The sequence below is a fragment of the Peromyscus maniculatus genome, chromosome 1 (genome assembly GCF_049852395.1).
Source record: "Peromyscus maniculatus bairdii isolate BWxNUB_F1_BW_parent chromosome 1, HU_Pman_BW_mat_3.1, whole genome shotgun sequence".
NCBI lineage: Eukaryota > Metazoa > Chordata > Mammalia > Rodentia > Cricetidae > Peromyscus > Peromyscus maniculatus.
The window spans coordinates 25,608,387-25,635,539 of record NC_134852.1 but is presented as its reverse complement, the minus strand read 5'-3'; the positions used below and the strand labels follow the sequence as shown (position 1 = coordinate 25,635,539).

General features: G+C 54.3%; 2 protein-coding genes across 9 annotated transcripts in view; one reads left to right on the top strand and one right to left on the bottom strand.

The window, feature by feature from the left end:
* The window catches only part of Strn4 (striatin 4), a 29,035-nt gene extending 4,601 nt beyond the window's left edge, over window positions 1–24,434 (bottom strand). The window contains exons 1-13 of one of the 7 annotated variants that reach the window (XM_076564861.1): window positions 24,056–24,194; window positions 21,461–21,606; window positions 13,352–13,455; window positions 12,858–12,931; window positions 11,648–11,726; window positions 9,498–9,695; window positions 7,653–7,794; window positions 4,164–4,323; window positions 3,534–3,647; window positions 3,090–3,205; window positions 1,489–1,664; window positions 1,367–1,414; window positions 589–710 (exon numbers count right to left, since the gene is read on the bottom strand). In XM_076564861.1, the coding sequence (XP_076420976.1) occupies window positions 589–710; window positions 1,367–1,414; window positions 1,489–1,664; window positions 3,090–3,205; window positions 3,534–3,647; window positions 4,164–4,323; window positions 7,653–7,794; window positions 9,498–9,695; window positions 11,648–11,726; window positions 12,858–12,931; window positions 13,352–13,380 (1,258 nt within the window). In that variant the 5' untranslated portion in view covers window positions 13,381–13,455; window positions 21,461–21,606; window positions 24,056–24,194. Of the gene's footprint in view, window positions 1–588; window positions 711–1,366; window positions 1,415–1,488; window positions 1,665–3,089; window positions 3,206–3,533; window positions 3,648–4,163; window positions 4,324–7,652; window positions 7,795–9,497; window positions 9,696–11,647; window positions 11,727–12,857; window positions 12,932–13,351; window positions 13,456–18,021; window positions 19,078–19,749; window positions 20,079–21,460; window positions 21,607–24,055 lie in introns of those variants that run through there. The other 6 variants (XM_042271201.2, XM_042271203.2, XM_076564682.1 and 3 more) reach the window with 6 other exon arrangements.
* Fkrp (fukutin related protein) lies at window positions 19,612–26,683 on the top strand. Of its 2 annotated transcripts, none has more exons than XM_076565945.1 (3): window positions 19,612–19,669; window positions 21,304–21,366; window positions 24,004–26,683. In XM_076565945.1, exon 3 carries the CDS (start codon window positions 24,045–24,047, stop codon window positions 25,527–25,529), a length of 1,485 nt encoding a protein of 494 aa, XP_076422060.1. In that variant the 5' UTR covers window positions 19,612–19,669; window positions 21,304–21,366; window positions 24,004–24,044; the 3' UTR covers window positions 25,530–26,683. The 2 variants fall into 2 exon arrangements, with proteins under 2 accessions (XP_076422060.1, XP_006991533.1); XM_006991471.4 differs by lacking the exon at window positions 19,612–19,669 and adding an exon at window positions 20,297–20,646.
* The last annotated feature ends 470 nt before the right edge of the window (window positions 26,684–27,153 follow it).

The following is a 27,153-nucleotide window of genomic DNA, read 5'->3' as shown; positions in this document are numbered from 1 at the left end:
ATACTGATCAGAGAGACTGACTCCCTTTCTCAGCAGGAATCAATCGCAAATAGCTTCTTAGTTAGGGATGGGACTTGGTGTTCACTTCTAGTGAAAGACATTTTTTTTTTGTTTGTTTTTGAGACAGGGTTTCTCTGTGTAGCCCTGGCTGTCCTAGAACTCCCTCTGTAGACCAGGCTGGCCTGGAACTCACAGAGATCCACCTGCCTCTGCCTCCACTTAACTCTTAAAGGGATCAAAGACAAAGCCTAACCTCCCTGCCATGTGGTGCCCATGGTGCCCCCTCTCAGCTCACTTCCTGTTCTAAGAAACCCTCCACTGACCCACGATAAGACCCTGGCTGGTCCCCAAGAACAGAGTCCACCAAGCTGCCAAAGCCCATTGTGGCCCTGACTTCGGCTCTCCTGTCTCTGGCTCCCCAGAAGGCCAGCTCACGCTGATTCTCAGATGCTGCCAACCCTCCCCTCACCACTACCCCTCCTGCCCATCTCCCTCTGCCCCACCCACTAACTAGATCAGACTGGGAGCCCTACAGAGCTGCTCCGCAGGGCTGTGCCAGGAGGTGGGTGTGGCGGGGTCTAGCCTCACCGTAGCCATCGTACGGGTCCATGTTGAGGTCCGGAATCTTCCAGCTGTGGATGCGGGCGTCAGCCCCACCGCTGTAACAGTACTCGCTGTTGCTGCCCACGGTGACTGCCAGCACAGGGCCCCTGCGGGGCAAGGGCAGGTGATGGGGGCAGCTAAGGCTCGGGCCTGCCTTGCTCACAGGAGCTGGGGGTTTCTCCTAGCTATTTGGTTGGTTGTTTTTCAAGACAGAGTCTTTCGTGCAGCCCTAGGTGTCCTGGAACTCTCTCTGTAGACCAGGCTGGCCTCGAACTCACAGAGATCCGCCTGCCTCTGCCTCCTGAGTGCTAGAGTGAAAGGCATGCACCGTCATGCCCAGCTCTCTTAGCTATTTTTAAAAATAGTTTAAATGTATTTGTTGTCACATATCACCATGTGCATGTGGAGGTCAGAGGACAATTTTCCCACCCTGGGGATCAAACTTAGGTTGTCAAACTTAGTAGCAGGTACCTTTATCCACTGAGCCAGCTCATCAGTCTCCTTTCCTAGGCATTTTTAAGGACGCCAAAGGGAATTTGGCCTCTGTGCTCTGGCAAGGCCACCTGGGAAAGCTGCCTGTCTCCTATCTTCTGCCTTTACTGCTCAGAAGGGCCTCAGTGAAACCACATGGGAATCAACATGGTCCCCGGGGAAGGGGTGTACTGAGGTTCCAGTATACAGAGGGCCCAGGTCTCCAGGGCAGCAGGCAGCAGCTTAGCCCATGCTGCCGGGATCCAGGGCTTAGAACAGGCTCAGGCCCTACCTGTGAGCACGGAAAGCATGAATCGGCTCCACGTCTAGGGCAGCATTTCTGTGGGAGAGAGGAACTCCGTCACTGGGACCCCAGGTCCGAGGGCCCCACCCCCTCCAGGGTGGCATCCTTACTTCTTGGCTGTAACTGCCTTCTGAAGGTTCCACAGTTTAAGGGTGCCATCCTCAGAGGCAGTGAGCAGTGCTGACTGGCTATGGTGGAAGGCCAGTGAGCGGATGCCATCGTAGTGTGAGCGGAGAGTAAACTTGGGGTTCCATGTCTTCTTGAAGGCGTCTTTGCTGTCAGACAGCTGGGGATGGGGAGCTGCCTCAGTGTTCTCTTGTATATGCCAGCACTCACACAGACACTGATGCCACCCCATTCAGACTGGAACTGACTGGCCCCAGCCTGCCCGCCCTTCAGCAGGCCAGGAAGAGCCCTTCACACACTCAGCAGGTTTCAGCAGCATGGGAGGTTCTGAAGGGGCCAGGGGAGCCTAACTCTTCTGGGGCCTTACAGTTCAGAGGCCCCTCAGGGAGACACACAGGTCCTAAATATACAGAACCGGGAACTCTGAGCATGAGGAGGGGACACCAAGGCAGCCTACCCTCCTCTAGGGACCAAGAGGATCTTGTGAGGTAGTGACAGATAAGCAGGACCGGAGCAGCACCAGGCAAGGAGAAAGGGACTGAAGAAAGAAGCTGCGTGTTAAAGGCCCTGGGCAGGAGGCAGCAAGACACACAACATTCAGAATCGTGCCACACAAAGGAAGCCAGAAAGGTCAATCGCAGGCAGAACAGTGGGTCCCACTCAGAAACCTGCACTTTGTCCATCCTGAGCAAAAGCCCCAGACAGACAATGCTGCAGAGCAGTGGCACGACAGCTGGTCTTGGCCTCGCTAAGGAGGCTGGGACTGGGGGAGGTCAGAGTGACTGCAGACAGGTCCCCAAGCTACAAAGCCCTAGAAAACAAGCCTTGACTCGAGTTGACAGGCCCCTGGCAGGGGAGGCTGGGAAGCAGAGCCATCAGGCCCCAGGACACATGCTGTGAGAGCATGTGTCCTGTGAGGTGAAGCTGCTCACTGCGAGGGGACAGCCAGGTTTGGGAGACACCAAGAGCTGTCAGGGAAGCCTTAGTGCCTTCAGATCCCCTTCACCTGGGCTCAGCTGGCATTTCTATCACGATTCTTAGGAACTGGAGGATCTGTGCTCAAGTGGGTTCCCCACTCCCTGAACACCCATGGGGCAGGTTGAGGAACCCTGCAGTACACTTCCAATAGCCCCTGCCTAGCCTCACTTCTGCATTCTACACTAGCCTCCAACCTTACTGGGGTCAGTACCTGATCATCTTCTGCCCTGGAAAAATGCATCCAAACCCACCCAGGAAGTCCCAGTGACCTATCCAAGGTGCACAGCACAGAATGCCAGCCACGAGGCCTCTTCATTCCAGCCCCTACTCCACTCACAACAGAGGCCCCGAGTGGGGGAAGCAAGGCTGGCAATCATCTCCCCACATCCCCAAAGAAGGCATGGGATGAAGAAACTCCTGTGCTTTTCAGAGCCTGCACCACACTGAGGTGTTTGCCAGATACCCCTCTCTAAGGCATGGTGTACTGAAGCCTCTTGCTGGGGCTATGGAATGACTTCTCACAGTCCTCACATGAAAGGGACAGAACCCAGACCTGCAACATGGTCAGAGCTGAGCTAAGAACTGATGGGGCACCCCAAGAACTTACATCACAGCTGAGGTCGTTGTCATTGGTGACGGTGAGATCTGCCAAGTCCCCCAGGCTCACCTCCCCGCCCCCGATAGTGTCCATGATGAAGACGTCTGAGGAGAAGCCAAAGGAACCTGGTAGGGGGGGAGGGGTGGGTGGGGCGGACAGGGCCAGGGAGAGAGAGAGAAAGGCAGAGAGAGGCAGAAAGGATGAGGAGCAAGGAAGAGAGGCAGGAAGACAGGCTCAAGAATTGCAGCTGGAAAGGAAGACAGGGACGACAGACAGACAGGGGAGGACAGACAAAAAGAGAGGGAAACAGACAGACAGACGACCTTTTGGGACAGGGAGCTGCAGACTGGAGACTGGGCCTTACCTCTGAGGACACAGAAATCCCGGACTTATCTCTGCAGCCCCCCCTCTGTCATGGACCCCAAGGTACTGGAATATGGGGCTGGAGATTACCTTCATGAGGCCGGGGCTGGGGTGTGCCAGGAGGTGGGACAGTCACTTTGGGGGGCAGCCCATCCACATCCCGGAGGTCAGCAAGAATTCCCTGGAGTTTGACTCGACGGCTTTCTGCATGGATGAGGCATGAGCAAGAATCGCCCACAGCTCTACCCACCCCACTGCGGCTGGCCTTCCTGCAATAGTGGACGCTGTAAAGCACTGACCCCAGGGAGAGACAGGCTGAGGAAGCAGACTGGCAGGGACCCAGTGAGAGGTGGCAGGCAAATCCCGGTTCTACCCTAGGCCCAGGGGACCCCAAGGCCCTTTTGGCCAGGAGTCACAGACAGGAAAACACAGTCCCATTCCCCCCCCCCCCCCCTCAGCTTTCATCCTGCCCTGCCTGAGTTGGACAGGCACTGGACACTTGCTGTGAGGACTGGAGCTTTACTTCTGCAGAGCCACTTGAGTACAGTGTGCAGGGACTTTCCAGGGAAGGGTAAGGGCCTGGGCCTGGCTTGGGCCTGAGCTATCCTTGAGCCACCTCAGGAAGTCCATCCGCCTAGGCAGAGCCTGGACAGGAAGCAGCTGAAGCATGCAGGGTCAGAGCCTGTCTTAGCCAGGCCTGCCAGTCAGTCACCAACTCACCCAGCTCATGGGGGTTCCCCTCTGCAGCACAACGTCGAGGGTCTGGAGACCCCTCCCCATCTTCCCCTGAGCCCAGGAAATCAAACTCATTGATGGCGTCTTCTGAGTCACCTTCCTCATCCTCATCCTCCATTTCAGGCCCCAGGGCCTTGGAAGGGAGCTGGGTGGGGAAAGGGCTGGGGTTCAGAGGTCCAACCCAGCCGCTTCCCGGGAGAGACAAGCCCTCAGCCCATCTCCCACAGCTAGATCTGAGACTGTGGTGGGCCCTCCTCTACCGCAGCACCGGGCACTCTCATCCCTCCTCCTCACAGCTTTGCGGGGCCCCGCCCTCACACATGGCTCTCAGCAAGTCATACGATACAAGCCCTGGGGTATACAAAGACACACAGGGCATGATCAGAACCCTCTGCATCCACTCTGGGCATAAAGCTAACTGTGACAACACACGCTTGTCACTCAGCTGTGTGCTTGAGCAAGAACTAGAGATTCACAGAAGGAGCTTACAGACATGGCTTCATTCTACCTCACAGCACTGTGAACAGTCACCCAAACCACTACCCTTCTTCCCATCCTAATGTGTGGTGGGGACAAGCTAGGCAGAAGGAAGCCAGCTGCCCCAGGTCCCCAAATTTAAACTGGACCCCAAAATGGGCAGCACCAACAGACTGTGGTGCCCCAGAACCCAGCTGACTCCCAGTGTGGTCATCCGGAGTGCCTGAATCTAGAAATGACATCTCTCAGGTATCCACACAAGGGAGCCCACAGGGCATGGGGGACAGTGAAATGCACAGGCCTCTCGGAATACAGCAGTCAGAGGGAAGACGGGTGTGACGGTTCATGCCTGAACTAGTGCTCAGGAGGAGGAGGCAAAAGGATACCCCAGAGTTCTGGGCTAGCCTCAGTTACAGTGTGAACCTGTCTCAAAAGCAAACAAATGGGCTGGGATGAAGCTCAGAGACAGAGTGCTTGCCTGGCATGTGTGAAGCCCTAAGTTTGAGCATCACTACCACAGAACACAAAAGCAAAATAAAGCGAAGAATCGTTTCTGCTGTGAGGAGCTAAGAGGGCCAATTCCCAGAGGAAGCATCACCCAGACTCAGAAGGAAAGTCCCGAGAGGCTGGGAAGACGGTTCAGTTGACTGCTTGCCTAACAAGCATCAGTTCAATCCCCTCAACCAGGTAAAAAGACAGGCACGGCAGTATGTCCTTGCACTGCAGTGCCGAGGAGAGGGAGGCAGCACTTCTGAGGCTTGCTAATCAGCCAGCCTGGAGGCTCATCAGCAAGTCCAGGCCAGTGAGAAACCTGTCTCAACAACAACAAGGTAAGCCAGACATGGTGGTGCAAGCCTTTAATCACAGCACTCACAGCACTTGGGAGGCAGAGGCAGAGGGAATATCTGCAAGTTCTAGACCATCCTGGTCTACATATCAAGCTCCAGGATAGCCAGGACCACACAGGGAAACTGTGTCAAAAACACAAAAAACAAACTGTGATGGCTATTCTTGGTTGTCAACTGACTACATTAGGAATTAACTAAAACCCAAATAGATGGGCACACCTGTGAGGGATTTTCTTAATTAAATCATCTGAAGTGGGAAGATCCACTTAGAATCTGCATCTTTTGAGGTGGGAAGGTGGGAAGATCCACACCTGCTGGCACCTATAACAAACATGGCCATGGAAGAAGAAACTTGCTCTCTGCCTGTCTGCCCTCACTAGCAAGTCCATTCCTTCACTGGCATCAGAGCCTACTTCTAATTCTGGCGTATACTGAAGACCAGCTGAGACACCCAGCCTAGTGGACAGAGAAACTACCGGATCCTGTTTTTGTTTTTGTTTTTTTAAGTTTCTCAAGAGAGGGTTTCTCTGTGTAACCACTGTTGCTGTCCTGGAACTTGATCATGTATACCAGGCTGGCCTTGAACTCACAGAGATCCACTTGTCTCTGCCTCCTGAGAGCTGGGATTAAAGGCGTGTGCCACCACCCCACACCCCTGGTACTACTGGATTCTTAAACCTTCCATTGGTAGATAGTCATTGTTAGACAGGCTGGACCACTGCCTGTAAGCCATTCTAATAAATCTTCTTTCTTTCTTTCTTTCTATCTAACTATCTACAGATTTATATATATCTAGCTGGCTATAGATTTATTCTATCAGTTCTGTTCCTCTAGAGAACTCTAATATACAAATAATAAGTAAAACACCAAAAATGAAAACAAACAAACCCAAGAAACCATAAGGTAGATTGAGGAAGCAGACCTTTGGCCTCTACATGAAGTAGCACATGCATACATATTCTCTCTCTCTCTCTCTCTCTCTCTCTCTCTCTCTCTCTCTCTCTCTCTCTCTCCCTCCCTCCCTCCCTCCCTCCCTCCCTCCCTCCCCCCCCCATACACATACAAAAGAAAAGACAGCAGTGTGTGTGTGTGTGTGTGTGTGTGTGTGTGTGTGTGTGTGTGTGTGCGCCAGCCTGGTCTACAGAGCGAGATTCAGAACAGGCACCAAAACTACACAGAGAAACCCTGTCTCAAAAAATCAAAAAGACAATCCTGAGTGGGGGTGGGGAGGAACAGAAGACTCCAGCATCTGAACCAAGGAACCAGGAAGCCAAGTTAGAGTGCTCATATCAAAGACACCCTTTAGCATTCTGCCTCCTTCAGAGTTCCAGGTCTGTCCTTTTGCTCCCATCAGAAGCCCATCTGGACAAGACCCTGTGTTAAGTCATGCTAGGGACCCCAGGGACAGAGTGGAAGGAAGTCAAGCCCCTCCCACCACCACCTCAAAGGTTTGTCAGGGTCCAGAGAAGGAAACCCAGGAGCTCTGGGAGCTGACAAAACACATACCCTGTGGCCCCAGGAGACCCAAGGAAAGATAGAGAAGGGGTGCCTGGACTGAGTGGGAAAGAGCCACATCTGGGTAAGTGGGGTCCAGGGAAAGCTCAGGCCTTTCCCACAGCTGGTACTTCTGCCTCCACCTCAGCACATCCTGCAGGTGGCCATCTACAAAGCCACCAGTGCTCCACTGTGGTCTTGTCCCATGACCTGCTCAGAGCTGGGCTGTGAGGGGTTCAGCAGATGCTTAATGGGCAACTAAAGCCACACCACAACCAAGGACAGAATCCTGGAAAGAGCACAGGACCATGGAGGTAGGACCATGCTGGGTGCTGGGAGCCAGATGGGAGGACATGCTGATAAGGTCAGTGTCCACAAGCAAGAGTCCTGACCACACTAGCAGACTGGACCCCCCCCCCCCCCCCAGTTCACACTGACTCCCCAGACCTCACCCAGGCCCAGGCACATTTAATCCATTCACAAATCTTTGCCAAGAGCCTGTGCTTCACACCCTTTTCAGGACATGAGGACAGAAAGCAAGAGTCACAGGTCAAAACATTCAACTCAGGGTGGGGCAGGCTAGCTGAAGGGAAGCAGCCCCCACACGGGTCAGGGAAGGCCAGGCAGAGGCTAGGCGGCAGTGAAGGAGACTCACCCTCACACGCTGCTTCTTGTGCTGAACACTGTCTAGCTCATCGTCCTCATCGCTGTCCTCATCCTCACAGTTCTGCAGGAAGGGGATCTGCTCCAGGACCGAGCCACCCAGGCGCTCCTTGCCATCCTTGCCTGCTGCATTTCTGCCGAGACAGGGAAGGAGACAGAGGGATGTCAGTCCCGCCGAGGTGACAAAAGGAAAGAGAGGGAGACAGCCCAGCCATAGCTGAGCTCCTAAGCCCCAAGGAGCCTTGGCTTTGAGCATGCACAACCTCTTTTTCGGCCTATGCCTGTGCCTCCCACCCACTGAATTCCAACTGTGGTGACAGAGTACCCCGGAATATGTCTGCACCAAGTCATCTATGAGTTAGGTAAGAAGACACCGCTGCCCAGAGCCCTGCCCTAACTAATCAGCCTGAGCAGCGGCCACTCTGACACTCTTCACCGTCAACACGTCCCATCCTATAGGCGGCATTCCTCTTCTGCCTCCTGGCTCCCAATACCGAGTGCAGCGGCACAGACAGACACCCACCCTCTTTCCTGCTGTCCACTGTCACACAGAGCTGTCAACTGCCAGGACCTAGTTACGACTTTCTATGGAGATCAATACAGAGCATCCTCTCTGGCCATCCCGGAACCCTCTCCTTTGAGGACTTCCTCCTTCCACACCTACCTCTGCCTCCTCTCTCTCTGGCTGCTGCTTCCTCCTTCAGCTCTCCTTGCCAATCTCTAGACCTAGGAGCCCTCAGGGTCCACAGTTGGATCCCTCCCCAAACATCAGTGTGCTATACACTGGAGAGATGTTCAGGGCTCCAAGCTACATGTGGCCTCTTGATGTGGGACGTACAGGAACCCTACCCTCAACACAGCTGTTCAACTGCATCAACTCCTGCCGTTCCCCCTCAAATTCCTGACTTCAAAAGGTGTCAATCCATTCCGCAGACTTTTTTCCCTCTCTCTCCCCCTAAGTCCTCTACAAGAGCCCATTTCTTACCTGTCCATTGCTCAGGTCCATCAGCCCTGGCCTAATCTCCCCCCCACCCCCGCCCCCAGCCTCCCTGCTTCCGCAATCTCTCCTTGAAGCAGACTAAGATGTCAGATGATATACCTCTGCTAGAAACCACTGGCTTCCCACAGCCCTGTGGCTAAGCATCCACTGTTTATCGTGGCCTGGGAGGCAGTCCATGAGCTGCCTCCTGAGATCTGGCCTCACCACAGACCACAGGCCACAAGGCTCACGTGTTTACTGAAGCAGCCATGCCACACAGGTCTCCTGCTTCCCACACACATCAAGCCCTTTCTGTCTCAGAATCCAGCCCTCAGCATTTCCCTTGCCTAGAGAGCACTCTTTCCTGCTCCTCTCTGTCCAAATGCTACCCCCACCAAGAGGTCCTCCCTCTCAGCCACCAAGAGGGGCACAACTTCTGTTACTTTTTTTTTCTTGGCCAGGCTGGTCTCCAACCCCTAGGCTCAAGCAATCTCCGGCCTCTGCCTCCTGAGTAGCTGGGACCACAGGGACGTGCCACAGTACCTGGCAATCTCCTGTCACTCTCTTCACATTCTTCATAGCACTTAGCATCACCTAATGATGACGTTACTGCTTCTGATGAATACCAACTACTGACGGGAAGATGAACAAAATGAGCCCCCTAAGACAAGGGGAGAGGCCTCACATGTTTCCCTCTGCAACCAAACCACCCGAGGTCTGTCCTCAGCTAGGAAAAGAGGCCGTGCAACAACCTAAAGGGGAAACCTCGCTGTGGTGGAGCCCGCGACACAATCTACAAGGGCTTACTGCCCAGTCTTCCTGGGGGAGGAAGAACAGCACTCCTGCTCAGGGGCTCACCTCTTGATCTGCTCCTCGATCTGCTTTACCAGCAGAGACTCGCCACCACTAAGTCCCCCGGGGCCTGGTGAAGCCCTGGGAGCCCCCTCGATAGGCTCGGTGGCCCCGTTGAGCTCCATCGAGCGGCCCAGAAGGGAACGTACACGCTTGGACCGCATGTCCAGGATGGTATCTGTGTAGCCCACCTCTTCCAGGTACCTGTGGGAGCAGAGCCAGTTCAGGTAACACATGAATTGAGCTATTCTGGCTGCTGGGGCCACGAAAAACCCAGCAGCCTTCTGAGGTGCCACCAAAGAGCAGACGGCAATTTTTCAGAAGCAACCCCTGAGCGGCAGCTTGGCTTCTGATACTTCTCAATGGAAGCCCTGGTCCCCATGCACACTGCTATGGCACAGTGTCCCCAACATGTAGGGGAGAGCCCACGTGCAGGAAAAGCCAGATGTCCACTGATGGACGCTAGGCAGAAGGTGACGAAGGCAGAGTACCACAGAGATGGCTATGATCAGCAGCACAGCGAACATGGTACATGTTCCATGTTCCATGTGATTCCAGGTTTTATAAAAATGGAAAAAAAGAGTGTGAAGGTGTGTGTATGCTTTCATCACACACAGACACACACTTGTGCTTGCCTCCCGGATGCCTAGAAGACAGACATAAACTGAGCAACAGTGACCTCTGCAGGGGAGGCTCCAGGACACAAGAGTACACTTTTTTTCTGCAGTACTGGGGATGGACCCCAGGCCTTGAGCATGCGAGGCAAGCGCTCTACCGCTGCGCTACATCCGCAGCCCGCAAGAGAGCGCTGCAGACCGTTCTACTTACTTCTACACCTGAGCATTTATTACTTCTGCAACTTAAAAAACTGAAGCCAGCTGAGACTGGCCTAAAGGAAAAAGAAAAAGAAGAGGAGAAAAAGATCAAAAAGTCAATCATGGGTGTCTGCGGCTTCCAAAGTTAAGGGACAATACTGCCTTGCTGCTCTGCTAGAGGCACCTTTGGGCGCCTGTGCCCTCCTTTGCTTGTCTCGTCTCTGATAAGTCCCGGGGAACAAGAGAGGTAGAGAAGCCTGGCAATCTGGAAGGTGGGCTCTAGAGGTGACTGTAGGCGCTCCATGAATTCCTCAAATGGTCTCTGCACCAGTGAGAGACAGGTACTGTGCCTGGCTCTCATTCTGTTTGTTTCACAGCCCTCTGGGGTTATTTGTGCCCACTTAAGCTAGCAGTGGTTTGCAGAGACTGAGCTGAAGACAGCCGAGGTCAGCTTCCTGAGGTCTGTCACGAGTCCTAAGACTGAAACACCTCATGATGGATTGGCTCTCAAGATCTTTGGCTTTCCAGAAGGGTGCCTATTACATGGTGATGATTTTTGTGGTGCTGGGGACGGACTCCAGGGCCTGGTTTAACACTTAAACCACACTCCACCCATGAAATTCTTAACCTTATGTAACCTAGCTCATTTATATGGAGGATTTGATAATACTTAGTCAAAGCATTACAAAGCCTAAGCACAGTAAAAGGCAAGCCCTGGATCTTAACAGAGCACAGAGCACACTATTAGTGACCCAGGGCACCTCTCTAAGTGTTGAGGCTGATAGCGGAGATGCCAACATGTACAGACAGGGTCACATTTCCTCAGAAATGGGCTTATTTACTTCTCAGGTATCCTAAACTGCTAAAATCTTTAAAGTAACACAAATCCTGATTTGGCTGGAGGCTGGTGGCCCAACAATTCTGTCTGGGGCCTCTTTCCTCTCAGGAGGCAGGACAGCTCTCTGCTCAGAAGGCAAGCCAATAATAAGGCTCCCCTTCTCCGAGGTCCTGGGTTGAACCCACAGCACCCAGGTACTACTACCGCTATAATTTAATTTCACTCTTTAAAAAATATTTTTCCCCCAACATTATTCTTTTAAAAGGAAATGTCAGAGAGGCAAGGCATGCAGGGTCAAGTTCGGGGTGTGGGAGGGTGCCCCCTGCTGCGGTGCCTTCCCTCTAGTTCCCATGGGGTGATGGGTCATTCCAGCTTTGGCTGGTGGGATCCTGATAGTTCCTGTCCCGGGGGACAGGAAGGACTGCAGATTCCTGGGCTTATCTTCGGAGCCAAGCTCACTGTGTGTTTCATGCCCCATCCTGTCCCCCCCTCCCCTCACTCACTGCCGCAGAAGCTGTCGCCCCTCCTTCCACACCAACGGGCTGTTCTCCAGGGTGACCGACTCCACAGGGCCATTGGAAACTAGAGGGAGGAAAGAGGAGGCCGGCTCAGTCAGGCACGATACTCTCTGTCACCCTCCTCTCCCATCCAGTCTGGATCTGCCACCATCACAGGCCTTGTCCCACTTCCTGAGCGCGCTCCACCCACTCTCCCACTCCAAGTGACTCCTTTCTTGGAAGCTCTCCTCACTAGGCTCTTGACTGGCCACTGCCAACCACCCCCACAATAGCAGAGCTGTGCCTCCACATGCACGGCTGGCTGTTGCTTTCTTATGCAAGGAGTGGGCAGTCTGGCTGCACTTCCTGGAACAGCTCTGAGCGCCTAGGAAAGCCTGCCTCCCATGCTACAGCTTTCACCTCTCAGGATGAGGTGAGGCTGGCTGGGAAACTTGCTCTGTGCATTGCTCATCAGTTATCCACTGGGCATCTATAAGGCTGGGCTAGATGCCTGGGCCATACCAATCAAGAGCTTACATCTTGGTAGGAGAAGCATGGAATGAAATGATGACCTCCCTTAGCCCTGCAGGCGAGGCCTTTACAGAGCCCTGGGCCAGGCTCCCAGCATCACCAGCATAGCCAAGCACGCTGGTGCCCTTGCCACTGGGTCTACCTTCACTGACTGGATACTAGTGCCTCACCTGAAAACATCCCCTCACTCCCATGGGCATCTGATCCCTCCTTCCAGAAGCCTAAGCCACCAGTGCCCACAGAACAGAATCACATCTATTCTGCTCTCTGCTGTGGCACTGTTCTGTGACAGGAAGCCAGCACATCACATATCAATTTTTGAGGGTAAATGACTGAATGACAGCCCAGTGCAAACACCACCTCTTCAGTGATGTCTTTCCAGTGCTTTCCACAGCATGCTATAAATAGTTCCACTCACTCTTCTAACAGGGGCTGCTGGGGCATCCATCATGTCCCTGAGGACAGCAGGATGGCAGACAGGTAGTGCTGGGCACTGTGTCTGACACAGGACTGATGATGGGAGGAGACACTGAGGATGCAACTCCACCCCACTCTAGCCCTATGGCCACTGCTGCTTTTCACAGAGCAAAGAAAGAAAGTGCAGGCCATCTGCAACTTCTCTATGCCAAGCAACTGCAGTGCTGGGGGGGGGGGGGTGGTCTAGGGAGGATGCAAGGGCGGGTACCTTGTTCTGACAGATCTGCTTTCTTCTCCCCCTGATTCAGGTCTGTCCCAAACTTCAGTTTATGATATTTGGCCCTAAAAGAGCAAATAACAAATGAATAGAGAAGTGTAGACAGGGCAAGAGACCACCCTAAGAAGCCCAAGTCCCAGGGCCTCCTTCATTCACTCCCTGCCCCACAGGCACCAGCTCTAAGATTCCCAGTTACCCTCCTCCTGAAGTCTCAGTTCCTTCCCAGAACCATGGCCAGCAACACCATCAGACTATGGCAAGAATAAGCAAGGTAGCAGCTGTCTAGAATTGGTGCACACAGTAGGTTTGCCATGGCCCCAATGCTGCTGCTGGCATCTGAATCCCACCCACTACAATCTGCTTCACCCTGTTCCTAGGGATGATGGGAGGAGGGAGGTAGAGAACCTTCGTTTGCTGGCAGGAGTGCAGCTGCCAGCCTGCCAGCCTGTCTGGAACAGTGACCTCTCTGGCGGGGCAGGGCTCACCTCTCCTGCTTCAGCGCATACTCCAGCATCTTGATCCGCCGCACCAGGTCCGTCTTGAGATTCTCTTGGCCTTTCCTCTCGCCCTGGAGGAAAGCCACCTGAGCCTGGGACAGAAGAGAAAGGAGGACAACAGGGCTCAGGGTCACTGATGCTGTGTCTCCCTCCCCATTCAGACACGGCTTCAGCCCCTCCCCCACAGCAATGCCAGGGTTCAACGAGAGAGGACATGCTGGGCCCACCTCCAGGGTCTCTAGGTATATCACCTATAAAAGAGCTCAGTCTATAATCTCAGCACTTGGGAGGCTGAGGCAGAGGGATTGCTATGAGTTCAAGTCTAGTGTGGGCTAAGATAAGACTCTACCTTAAAAAAAAAAAAAAAAAAAAAAAAAGGCAGGCAGGCAGGGAAGCAAGCTGAGGAGGCATTTTTAACCCAAGAAGTTCAAACAGGGGCAGCAAGGCCTGACCTGGCTGTGGCCTTCTGAGGAGTTAGGTCAGGGATGGGTTGGGGGTGTTAAGCATTAACAGCCCCGGACTCCTCCCTCCCGCATCAGCTGCTGTCCCTATGGTTGCTGGTGGAGGTGGTATCCCACTATTCCTTCAGAGCATCTGTTGCTGGAAGACGTAGGAAGCTACTTCTGGCGCTCAGGGACAAGAGTAGGAGGCTGGGCTCAGCTCCCGCTACAGTGCAGAAGCTGTTCAAAGCTTCCTGCTGCCCAGGGCATGAGGAGATGTGCCACAGACACGGCGTACAGTTCCTGCAGGCTCTCCTCCCTGTCTGCTAGTTGGGCTGCCCTAGTCAGCTCCAGCCTGTCAACAGGCCATTTAGAGACATTGGGCCAACAGCACCCCCAATCATGTTCCGGAAGCCCTTCCACCAAAGCCCAGGTCACGGGGCTCTTGCTGGCTTTCCCAGAATGGCTCCACTGTTCCGGCCCAAGGCAGCCTGAGAGCCAGGTGTGGCTCTGCCGCTGATCTGCTGCAGATACTAAGTGGCTCATCGGGCCTTCCTCTGCTAAGAGAACAGAGCACCGGGGCACTCTCTCTCATATGCAGCTCCAACCTGCAATGAGAGCTGCTGTATCAGCCCCTGCCTTTGCCTCTCTTCATTTTCTCTCCCCGTCCACTAATTCAAAATCCCAGCTAGTCAAAGGGACCTAACCCTTGAACCAAGACCCATCAGGGAGAAAGGCTTGGGAGGCCAGCCCTTGCAGACGGCTATCTTCCTGGGGCCCTGCTTCCTACATATCACAGGCCTCAAGTGCTTCCAGGGCTCCCCCAAAAGCTCACAGGCTGACCTGCCTGGTTCTTCCACTCACACTGTTCATCCTCTCCTTGGGGGTAGCAAGGCCCTGGCCTATCTGCCCTGCCCCTGTACCCCAGGCTTGCTGTGTCTCACCTCCTTTTACCCAGGGTTAACAGAGAACTGAGGCTGACCAGAAGTTAGGGAAGGGAGGGAGGGAGCTGCAGGCAGAGACAGACAACAGGGCAGGGCAGACTAAAGGCTCTCGTACAAGGACAGCAGGGCGGCATCAGAATGTGAACTAGGACCAGTGAACCAAGTGAGAGAAAGGGCCATAGGCACAGAGATGAACAGGAAGAGCACGGGAAGCCACAGGAGAAAGCTATAACCAGGTGGGTACCAAAGCCATTACAACCACATGTGGAGAACCAAGTGTGAATTTAGCAAAGCTCAAAGAGGAGGCACCCCAATAAAAGCAGCCGCCACAGAACCCCTGGGGCTGGGCTGAGGATGTTAAAGTGCTGGCCCAGCATGCATGAAGCCCTAAATTTGATCTCCAGCACCACATAAAATGGGGCATGGTAGCACTGATGTCTGCACTCTCAGCAAACACATGAATAAATAAATCCAATAAAAACTTTTTTAAACCCAGAAGAACGGAGACTAGCTGAGTGGAGGCTCGGAGCGCCGTCTCAGTCTGCTGTCCTCTTCCCAGCAGTTCCTCTGGTAGAGAAGAGAGGACGGAGAACCAAGAAGATGTGGCTGAAGTGTCTTGGATTGGGGAAGTGTTGGCACTGGCCTGTCTCCTACATGGGGGCAGCAGAGGAGCTGGGAGCTAGAAGTGCCACACCCTCCAGCCACAGGGCCCCAACACCCTGAGTTTCATCCTGGGGCTGCCTCTCTCCCAGGCTGCTCCCCTAAGGCAGCATCCTCGTGGAACAGAGCCGCTCCTGCTGCAGACCTCCCTATCCGCAAGCTCCCATTCGGTGTGGCCTGGAGCCTATAGCTCACACAGCTCCTGGTAGGGAGAGCTTCTTTCTACTGGTCCCAGAGTGCCCAGGAGGCTGGGGTTTCTCCCTGGAGCCTCATCTACTCTCTCCATTGCAAGAACATCAGGTTAGAGCTCTCCCCAGGGCTCCCTTCTCAGAAGCACAGAGCAGAGCCCCACAATCAACTTTATGCATGAGCACAGACAGTTCTCTGCAGTCTCCTGAATAAAGCAGCCTCTTCTGCTGGTCTAGAAGGTTCTGAGGGGCAAGTCATACCATCTGCTCCTGAGAAGCACCTATCCCAACACATTTCTACTTATTATCCAAGTGCACTCCACTACTTCTCTGCTCTGAACTCTGGAATCTCCTGGCCAGCCCTCTTCCCACACGTGTCCTGAGCACTGTATCACAACCAGCCAAGGCCAGTTTCTCAGTACCGACACTGCCCCTAAGAAAGTGTGAGCGCTGGACGGAAGAAAGGTGAGTGAGGAGGGACACTGCTCACCAGACATGCTGATGCACATCCATTACAAAGGATGGGATTATTCCTGTAACGGTGCAGACCTGTAATTCCAGCACTCCTGAGGCTGAGGCATGAAGATTGCGAGTTTGAGGCCATCCTGGGCTACAGAGTAAGACCTGACTCAAAAATAAAAAGGGGCCAAATGTGGTAACAAGCGCCTTTAAATCCAGCACTCAGGAGCTAGAGGTATGTTCGTGTGTGTGTGTGTGTGTGTGTGTGTGTGTGTGTGTGTGTGTGTGTGGGAGGGCGGGGTATCTGTGAGTTTAAGGCCAGCATGATCTACATATGAAGTTCCAATACAGCCATAGTTACACAGCAAGACCCTGCCTCAAAAATAAACAAACAGCCGGGCGGTGGTGGCGCACGCCTTTAATCCCAGCACTCGGGAGGCAGAGCCAGGCGGATCTCTGTGAGTTCGAGGCCAGCCTGGGCTACCAAGTGAGTACCAGGAAAGGCGCAAAGCTACACAGAGAAACCCTGTCTCGAAACAACCAAAATAAATAAATAAACAAACGAACAAATGAATGAATGAATGAATGAATGGAGAGAAGCGCATGGGCCAAGGAGATGGTTTAGTGAGTAAAGATGCCAGCTGCCAAGCCTGCTGCCTGAGTTCCATCTCAGGACCCACATGGTGGAAGGAGAAAATCAACTCCTGCAATTTGTCATCTGACCTCCACAACAAACAAACTTAATTTTTAAAATTAAAATCTAGCCAGGTATGGTGGCGCACACCTTTAATCCCAGGACTTGGAGGCAGAGGCAGGTGAATCTCTGTGAGTTCAAGGCTAGTCTGGTCTACATAGTGAGTTCCAGGACAGCTAGAACTACATAGTTAAGACCCTGTCTTGAAACAAACAAACAAAAATAAATAAAATAAAAATGTAAAAAGGAGTACAAAAGAGATCAATCATCATTTTTTAAAGACATCTATTTCACCACTCTGTATCACGCTCACACAGGATCAACTCAGTCATCAGAGCCGTATCTTGTGTGTGTATATATGAGTGCATGTGTGCAGAAGTACCGTTCCTCAGGCACCCTTACCTTGCTGAGTGAGACAGACCTCTCCTGAGCCTGGAGCTCTTAGAGGGTTGGCGTACTGGCCAGTGAGCCCCAGGAACCTGCCCTTCTCTACTTCTCCAACACTGGGTCACAAGTGTGTGCCGCTGCCAGGCCTGCTCTTTACCAGGGTTCTGGGGAATCAACTCAAGTCCTCACACTTGTCCAGCAAGTACCTCACCAACTGAGCTGTTTCCTGAGGCCTCAGAGATATTTCTGACAGGTTTGGAAAGGTGGAAACAATCCTAAAAATCCACTGACAAGGGTTAAAATAAATAAGCTATGGTATAAATACCCATGGGAACACTACACCGTTATCAAAAAAGAGCTCTCTCTGCTGATAGGAAAAGGAGACTTGATGAAAAGTCACAAAGTGGTATATTCTAGCACATTCCCATTCATTCTGTGCATGCACACACACACACACAATCACACACACACACACACACACACACACACACACACACACACACACTCTTGCACACCCCTGATGTTTGACTTATAATGTAACAAAAGTACAAAATGATGACGCTGGAGCCTCTTACAGAGTGCGCTCCATGAGTTCCACAAAAGGTTACTAAGTGAGGGGACAGACACATACCTCTCATTAAGAGGTAGCACACACCTGCAATCCCAACACTTAGAATGCTGAGGCAAGAGGACAGCAAGTTTGAGTTGAGCTTGGGCTATACAGCAAGTGTGTGTGTGTGTGTGTTGGGTGGGGGGTTACAGTGGATGTAACACTGTCAGTTGTGCTCATGTTCAAGTTCCAGAGGCCAAGATTCAGCCCTCAGTCTGCTATGAGGGCTTGAGTGACCTGCCAAGGCCTCTAAGCTTCCCTGGAGACTTTGCTCACCTGTGCTGAGTATCGGAGAGGGGAAAGATCAGCACTGCCACTCACTGCTGTGATCCGCAGTATTCGCCTGCCTTCCCCAGACCCCGCTCCTCCTCTGCGTGCTAAAACAGAGAGGAAGGGATCCCATCTCCCTTCTCAGAGTGATAGCATGCATCACAGTACTTAACACAGTGTCCAGCACATAATATGCCCTGAACAAATAGCAGCTGCTGTCATTATTGCTGAGTGAGGTAATGACATTGGCCCTGCCTACATAATGGGGTATTGAGAAGATCTGATGAGATGTATGCTGGGAACGAGCCTGAGTTAGAGTTGGGCACAACACGAGGAGCACTTACATAAGGATTCCTCTCCCACCACAGCCTCAGCTACCACCAGCTAAGGACGGGAGAAAAGCAGGATGTTCTCCTCATCCATCCCATGGACAAAATTCGAATCAGTCACTTATTTGGAGCCCTACTTCAATTAGACAGGAACGAGCACACTGGAAACACAAAGATGGACTGCCAGAAGCCAACTACTGCCTGTTTCTGTTGTTAACATCCCAGCCTAGGAACCATTTGACTCCTGGTGGCCCGTCCCTGAAGGCCTTCAAGTGCTCACCTTTCTGATCGGCAGATCTGAAAGACCACTATCCACCAAGAGTACCTTGTTCAAGGTCACAGAGCCCAGCCCAACTCCTTCCTATTCCATGAACCATCACCTGGCACGTTTCTGCTCCACAAACCATCAAGTCCCTTTTCAGGACCTTGCACAAATACTTCTCTCATGGAGGTCCCCCTCGTGCTGTCTCTCCTGCTAACTCATCACCCAAAGGCACCTGGGTTCCTCTTCACTGTGTCCATCACGGGCGCGCTTGTCTTCACACTGGATCTATCCAACACATGTCCCTACAGCTCAGAGCTTCCGACCTAACATCCTTACATCTTTCATACCAGAACCATGGCTCTACTGCCTCCAAGACCAAAAACTGTCGCTCTCCACCCTCAAGCTCCCCTCCGGCTTCCTAAAACACGTCCTCTGCCCACTCCGTGATTCCACCCAAACGGTCCCTTCCCTGCATGGTACCCACACATCCCCGAAGTGTCCCTTCTTGCACACTTCATCCTGGGACACCTCCCATAAACCTGCCCCCACCCACCCATCCACCCTCCTCAGTCCTCACGCTGCCACTTTTCAATTCCTCCAGGCCGGACACTCCCCCCAAGGTACCCATCCCAGCTCTCCAGACTTTCTCCTCCTCCACTCCGGGCATCCAGTGAGTGTCAAGAGGGTGCCACCCCAAAAGGCAGCTCGCCCATCCCACCCTGACAGCTGGCATCTGGTTAGGATCGGGGTACGAGGCGTTTGTATTCACGCAGACCCCCACCCACCCACGTTCTCAGCGCGCCCCGTCCCCGAGGGCCCCGGACTCGCGTCGCTCAGGCACCCTCTACCCCCGGCCCGGGCCCGTCCCTCCCCCTCGGGGCTGCCCCCAGCCCGCTCCGCCCCGGCTCGGTTCCTCTGGCCGGCCCGGGCCCGCGTCCCGCGTCCCGCCCCGAGGCCCCGGGGACCCCGCCGCCGGCCCGTCGCCGTCCCCGCCCGCCCCCTCCCGGCCGTCCCGGCGGCCATTGCTCCAAGATGGCGACGGCGGCGGCGGCGGCGGCGGGTGAGGCGAGGCCGGGGCCGGGGCCGGGGCCGGGGCGGGGGGCGCAGGAGACGCGGGAGGGCAGCGGCGGCGGCGCTCACCTGCAGCTCGGCGCGCTCGGCCTCCCAGCGGGCCTTCTCGGCTTCGAAGCGTGCCCACTCGTGCTGGATAAAGTGCAGGATCCCAGGCAGGCTGAGGGGCTCCGGACCCGCCGCCGTGGGGCCCGGGCTGCCGCCGCCGCCGCCGCTGCCGCTGCCGCCGCCTCCTTTCCCTACCGGGCCGGGCCCAGGCGCCGGGCTGGAGGCCGGGGCCGCCGCTGTCGGAGTGGGAGCCGTGCCCGAGCCCAGAGGGCGGCAGGAGGAGGCGGCCGAGGCGACCGCGGCGGCCGCTCGCTCCTCCATCATGGAGGCCCCGGGGCCGGCCCGCGCGCCCGCCGTGCCTCGCGCGCCTGCGCGGACGCGCAGCCTCACACACACACATTCACACCCCCACCTCGCGTGCCCGCGCGCGCGCGCGCTCCCGCTCCGGACGGGCGAGGGGAACGGAGGCGAGCGCGGGAGCTGGGCGCGCGCCTCGCCCACCCCGGGTTGGGGGTCGACCCCCCCCCCCCCGATGGTGTGCGCTCCGGGGTGCGGATCGGGGAGGGAGAGGGGGTAGGGGCTGCCTCCACTTACGCAAGGGACCTAGGGCCCCTCGCCATTGTCCCCCTTGCAGGAGTGAGACCGAACGGGACTTCTTTCTGCCTTCTCCCCAGTGTCCTCTTTCCCCCCTCCAGATGCAAATACCAACCCCCCCATCACTTTCACTCATTAAGGGGGGGGGGAGAAATAGACGACCTGGGGTGCTTTGGGGAGTGAGATCCGTCCTGAGCCCTGACCAAGTCTGTTGTCATAGCAACCCTTTCCAACCTGGAGGCCTCTTCCAGCCCCCTCCCATTTTGCGTATGTGGAGCCCCGAACCTCTACTATCATTGATTGCACCGGGAGGAGGTTGCTAAGGTAACCCAAGTCCCTGGTGGTTCTTCTGACCCTATCCTCATCAGTTACTATGGCAACCTCTCCTCACCTAGTGCTCAGGTAGAGAAGAACCCAGCCCCAAAGACATTCCTCTAAGAAGAATGCCTCAGCCCCACCCCTCCCCCAGCCAACCCAGTTGGCATTACCATGGTAACCATCTCCCCTTCCCATATGGGAGGTCCATGGACAAACCAACCAGGTGTTTTTATTTAGAGGAGAAGTGCTGCTGTGGGACAGTTGCTATGGTTACAGGGCCTGGACCATTTCCAGGGAGATGAGAAACAGTCAAAGCCATGCCCTGGTTACTATAACAGGGCAATCTCCCACCTTCTAGTGATCCAGAAAGATAGGGGATGTTTTAGGATTATCTCCAAAGGGTGTATGTGTCTAGGGAAGAGGTTGTCATGGTAACAGCTGCTGTCACGTCTGCCCTTGGACACCATCATGGAAGGATAGTTAGATCTGATAACTGATACACCTTCTACCCATCTACCCCACTCCTGAGACAATTGAAGTGGTAACCCAGCTTATGGACTTCAAACAGGAAAAAAGAGTCCTCGCCTTCTTTTGTGGGTAGGATAAAATTGCACTTTGTTGCATGGAGTTGGCTCATTTGATGTTTTCTGGTTCCTCCCTCAGCAGAGCAGATGACTCAAGGTGGAGCCACCCTCCTTGATCACCCTCAGCCTGAAACCTAGGGAGGTAAGCAGTCCCCTCGACGTCACAAGAATCACAAAGATACTCCCTTTCTGTGTCCTTAAAGGCTTTCCTGAATAGACCTCCTTTTGGTACCTACCTGGGTGACTAGGCTCAGGCCAAATCCAAGTGATCCACTTGCATACACTTTAAAAACATCACATATTTATATTGTGTGCATGTACATGTGTAAGAGGTCGGGGGACAACTTGCTGGAGTTGATTCGTTCCTTCTATTGTGTGGGTCCTGGAAATCAAATTCAGGTCAGACTTGGTGTCAAGCACTTTTACCTGCTGGGCCATCTCAGACTTTATGCACTGTTTTGTTGTTGTTTTTTGTTGGTTTGGAATTTTTCTGACAGTCTCACGTAGCCCAGGCTGGCCTCAAACTCAAGCAGTGGCCAAGGATGACCTTGAATTTTTAGTGTTCCTGCCTCCACCTCCCAAGAGCTGTGACTCCACACCACTTCTAGCATATAAAATGTTGGGGGGGGGGGATGGAAAGCCAGTAAGATTCAGCTTCCCTCTCCCTTCCCTGACCACTCCTCCTAGTTCAGTCCCTGTGTTACTCACTAATGCCCCCTGCTGGTCTCCTACCTAAGTTGTTTTGGTTTGCCTGTCTTCTCGGGACCACAGAACACAGATCTCTGAACACCGGCCGGGGTTGGGATTGGGGTTGGGGCTGAGGACGTAGTTTAGCTGGTAGAGTGCTTGTGGAAGATGGTGGTGCATCCCTGTAACCCCAGCCCAGCCCTTGTTAGGTAGAATCATCCTCAGCTATATACCCTAATTCAAGTCAGCCTGGCCCACATTGAGACCCTGTCTCAAAAACAGCCTGGCACAGAGTACTTGGTAAGTACCCACTTGATATACTGACTTCAGTTGGTAAGTCATGTGGCATATTCAGCTTCTCAAGCACCTGTCTGTCAGCTCTGGAAGAGATGTAGTGAAAGAATTGGGCTATGTGATTGATTGCAAAAAGAAAAGAATCAGAGTTGGGTGGACATAGTGGCATATGCCTGTAATCCTAGCAGTCAGAAGGGCAAGAGCTTCTTAGTTCAAAGCCAGCCTTCAATACACAGTGAGATCCCATCTCACAAAGCAAGATGATTTACTAGGGTTTTTCAGTTGTGTGTGTGTGTGTGTGTTACAAGGTCTCATTGTGTACACCAGGCTGGCCTCAAACTCATAGAGATCCCCTTGATTCTGCCTCTAGAATACTGGGATTAAAAGTGAGTACCACAGCTGGGCGGTGGTGGCGCACGCCTTTAATCACAGCACTCGGGAGGCAGAGCCAGGCGGATCTCTGTGAGTTCGAGGCCAGCCTGGCCTACAAAGCGAGATCGAGGAAACGCACCAAAACTACACAGAGAAACCCTGTCTCGAAAAACCAAAAAAAAAAAAAAAAAAGTGAGTACCACTGTGCCCTTTGGTATACTGGTTTGAAGTAGGATTCCAGAACTAGCTTCTTGCATCATGTCCCATGTTCCTCTTCTCTGCTGTGTAACTTTGAGCAAGTGACTTCACCTCTCTGTGCCTCAGCTTCCTCGCTTTATTTTTATTTAAGTGTTTGAGTGTTTTGCCTGCCTGCATGTCTGTGTACTAACTACATGCATGCCTGGTGCCCATGGAGGCCAGAAGAGGGCACCAGAGCCCCTGGAACTGGAGTTACAGACAGTTGTGAGCAGCCTTGTGAGTGCCGGGAATCGAATTCCAGGACTCTGGAAGAGCAACCAGTGCTCCTCACTGCTGAACCATCTCTCCAGCCCTGTTTTGTGTTTGTTTGATTGGGATTTCCCCCCTCTTCCTTACTGTACTGGGGATGAAACATTTTAATGCTGTGCAATTATGCCACTAAAAGCCATACCCTTGGTGGACTCCTTGATGGTGAATTCCAGGCTAGGCTTCTATTGCTAAGCCATGACCCCAGCCCTCTTTAAAATAAAAATAAAAGCAGGGCCTGTAACCCTGGCTATCCTGGAATTCGCTATGTAAACCAGACTGGCTTTGAACTTATGGAGATCCACCTTCCTCTCTCTGCCTCCTGAGTGCAGGGGTTAAAGGGCAGCAGCTGTTGCCTCTTTACTCCTCCTCCTCTTCCTGCTTTTGGGTTTTTGTTTTGTCTCTTGAGGCAGAAAGTCTTACTATGTAGCCGATGCTCTCCTTGAACTCTCCATCCTGCTTCTGCTTTTCTTAGGGCTGTTTTGTTTTGTTTTGTTTTCCGAGACAGGGTTTCTCTGTGTAGCTTTGTGCCTGTCCTGGAACTCACTCTGTAGACCAGCCTGGGCTCGAATTCACAGAGATCTGCCTGCCTCTGCCTCCCTAGAGCAGGGATTAAAGGCGTGTGTCACCACTGCCCGGCTTGGACTACTGCTTTTAAAAAAATGTGATCAAATACACATGACATCAAATATATCATCTTAACCAGCCTTGCACACACAGCTAGGTGGTACATTTACACCTATGTGGTGTCCCACATCAGTAAACTCAACAATGGGAGGTAGCTGCAGAAAGATCAGCTGTCCAACCTAGGAAGTCCTGGAGGGCAAGTGCTGAGATCAGATCCAGGAAGAGGGGTTGAAGGTTTGAGGGAGGGGCCTGCCGACAACCTGCTCCAGTCTCCCTTTTCATCCTATCTCCCCAGGATGCCTTGGACGTCCCCGCTAGGGTCTGACATCGGGCCCCATGCGGCTCACCCGCTGCTGGGCTGCCCTGGCAGCCGCCATCATCCTCAACCTCCTAGTCTTCTTTTATGTGTCGTGGCTACAACACCAACCCAGAAACTCCCGGGCACGGGGCCTCCGCCGTACTCCTGTCACTGGTCCCCGAGTCACCGTCCTGATTCGGGAGTTTGAGGCCTTTGACAACGCGGTGCCAGAGCTGGTGGATTCCTTCCTGCAGCAGGACCCAGCCCAGCCGGTAGTGGTGGCGGCGGACACGCTCCCTTACCCACCCCTGGCCTTGCCTCGCATCCCCAACGTTCGCCTGGCGTTGCTCCAGCCGGCCCTGGACCGGCCAGCCGCGGCCTCGCGCCCAGAGACATACGTGGCCACCGAGTTCGTGGCCCTGGTGCCTGACGGAGCGCGGGTCGAGTCACCAGGCCACCTGGAGCGTATGGTGGAGGCGCTCCGGGGGAGCAGCGCGCGCCTAGTAGCCGCCCCGGTCGCTACCGCCAACCCTGCGCGGTGCCTAGCACTGAACGTCAGCCTGCGGGAGTGGACTGCGCGCTATGGTCCAGCGCCCAGCGCGCCCCGCTGCGACGCCCTAGATGGTGATGCTGTGCTGCTGCTGCGCTCCCGAGACCTCTTCAACCTCTCGGTGCCCCTGGCGCGGCCTCTGGCCACCGGCCTCTTCCTGCAGACCGCCCTACGGGGCTGGACAGTGCAGCTGCTGGACTTGACCTTCGCCGCAGCGCGCCAACCTCCGCTGGCCACGGCCCACGCGCGCTGGAAGGCGGAGCGCGAGGGGCGCTCGCGGAGGGCGGCGCTACTGCGCACACTGGGCATCCGCCTGGTGAGCTGGGAGGGCGGGCGGCTCGAGTGGTTCGGCTGCAGTAAGGAGAGCGCGCGCTGCTTCGGGACAGTGGCGGGCGACACACCCTCCTACCTGTACGAGGGACGCTGGACACCGCCCTGCTGCCTGCGCGCGCTGCGCGAGACTGCCCGCTACGTGGTGGGCGTGCTGGAGGCGGCAGGCGTGCGCTACTGGCTGGAGGGCGGCTCATTGCTGGGTGCAGCCCGCCACGGCGACATTATCCCCTGGGACTACGACGTAGACCTGGGCATCTACCTGGAGGACGTGGGCAACTGCGAGCAGCTGCGGGGCGCCGAGGCTGGCTCAGTAGTGGACGAACGCGGCTTCGTGTGGGAGAAGGCGGTGGAGGGCGACTTCTTCCGAGTGCAGTACAGCGAGAGCAACCACCTGCACGTGGACCTGTGGCCCTTCTACCCCCGCAATGGCGTCATGACCAAGGACACGTGGCTGGACCACCGGCAGGATGTGGAGTTCCCGGAGCACTTCCTGCAGCCGCTAATCTCCCTGCCGTTCGCCGGCTTCATGGCACAGGCCCCTAACAACTACCGCCGCTTTCTGGAACTCAAGTTCGGGCCCGGCGTCATCGAGAACCCTGAGTACCCCAACCCTGCACTCTTAAGCTTGACAGGTGGCTGAAACCCTGGTGCTTGTGTCTGGTGCCTGAGCACAGCAGGCTACAGGAAGCTGTTCTTTGCCTTTGGAGGTCCTGTGGATCCGGATAAGCTTGTTTGATTGGCCGGTGAGGCTGCGCACTGGAGAAAAAAAAGAGGTGAACTTGCCAAAGAAGACTTGAGGGAGCCCACAGGAAAAGTCCAGCTTTGGCAGGAACCCTGCCGAAGATTGAAGCAACATACATATTCTTAAACCATGAGCTGGGCTGTGTGCGCAGATCTCCTAGCCCATCCTAGTAATGGAGGAAAGTGGCGGCCTTTGATGGACAGGCCCAGGGATTAGAGCCCATCCTCGGGGCTTCGCACAGTCTCTGCCCTGTATTCCAGAGCCCTAGGCCCTTGGAAAGTGAGGTCCGGAGGACAGACCAGCCAGCCTCAGTCTACCACGTACAACTTAGGAGGCCCCGGACCAGTCTTGCTTTCTGCCCGTTTCCTCTCAGTTACTGAATACCTCCCTTGGTGTCTAGAACCCTCAGGATCCTTGGCTGCGGTGTTTGCTTCCTCCACTGGAGGGCGCATCTGCCCCGCTCCGTCTTCTCTGCTCCATAGCCATCTTGGAGGGGCTCTGGGTGGTGGGACCGCCCTGGCCACCTCCCCTCCTCCTTGCGCTGCCTGATGTAGCTGCTGCTTCTAACCCCTTCGTGCACCTGGAAGACTAGCGGGCTCTGGTTTGGATCCCGGCTGACGTATTTATTACCTCTTTCAGTCCTCTGCACCTGCTTCCTCCCCCACTTGCCAGGAGGGGTAAACCTTTGCCACAGCTCACAGCTACAGAGTGCTTCCTGGGGCCCAGGCATACGCACGAATGGATTTATCCTCACTCCTACCCCCTTAATTGACAGCTGCTAGTATCCTCCATTTTCCAGGGAGGATAACTGAGGCCAAAGTAGCCAATAGGAGACTCGAGTTCAGTCCATCATTTCAAGGCCCTCCTTACGTCCCGCTCCAGAAATAGTACCCAAGTGGGGCCTTGCAGTGCGCCATTTAACAGGTTAAAAATAACTTTCCCTATCTGATTATGCATATAAATCATGTTCAAACCACTATTACCAGGCTGTATATTGTTCAATAAGGCTTAAATTATGTTACTTTAAAATTAAAAAATCCAAGATGAACAAAGCCTTTTGTTTTCTTGCTTCAAGGATTTGTTCCACACACTTCCTGGATGTGTGCTCTCCCCGCCTCCATTTATTTTATTGGGAGGAGCAGGGGTTTGAGACAGGGTCTAACTTTGTAGCCTAGGCTGGCTTCAAGCTTAGGATCCTCCTGCCTCCGACTCTGGAGTGCTGGGATGGCAGGTGTGTACCAAAACGTCTGGCCCAACGGAGGATTTTTGTTGTTGTCCCTTGACCCAAGGTCTGTCCTCGTTGTGGATCCCAGGCTGGCCTGCAATGTGTAATTCTCCTGCCTCAGTCTCCCAGGCGCTGGTTATAGATAGGTGCCCCTGCACTCTGGTCCTGATTTAAAAAACAAAGGGATAGGGATGTAGCACACGGGTTCATCTAGTCTGCACAGGCCCCAGGCTTGATCACCTGTACCACAAAATAGTACTAGCTAACTATTAAAGCACGGGATGCCAACACAGCTGT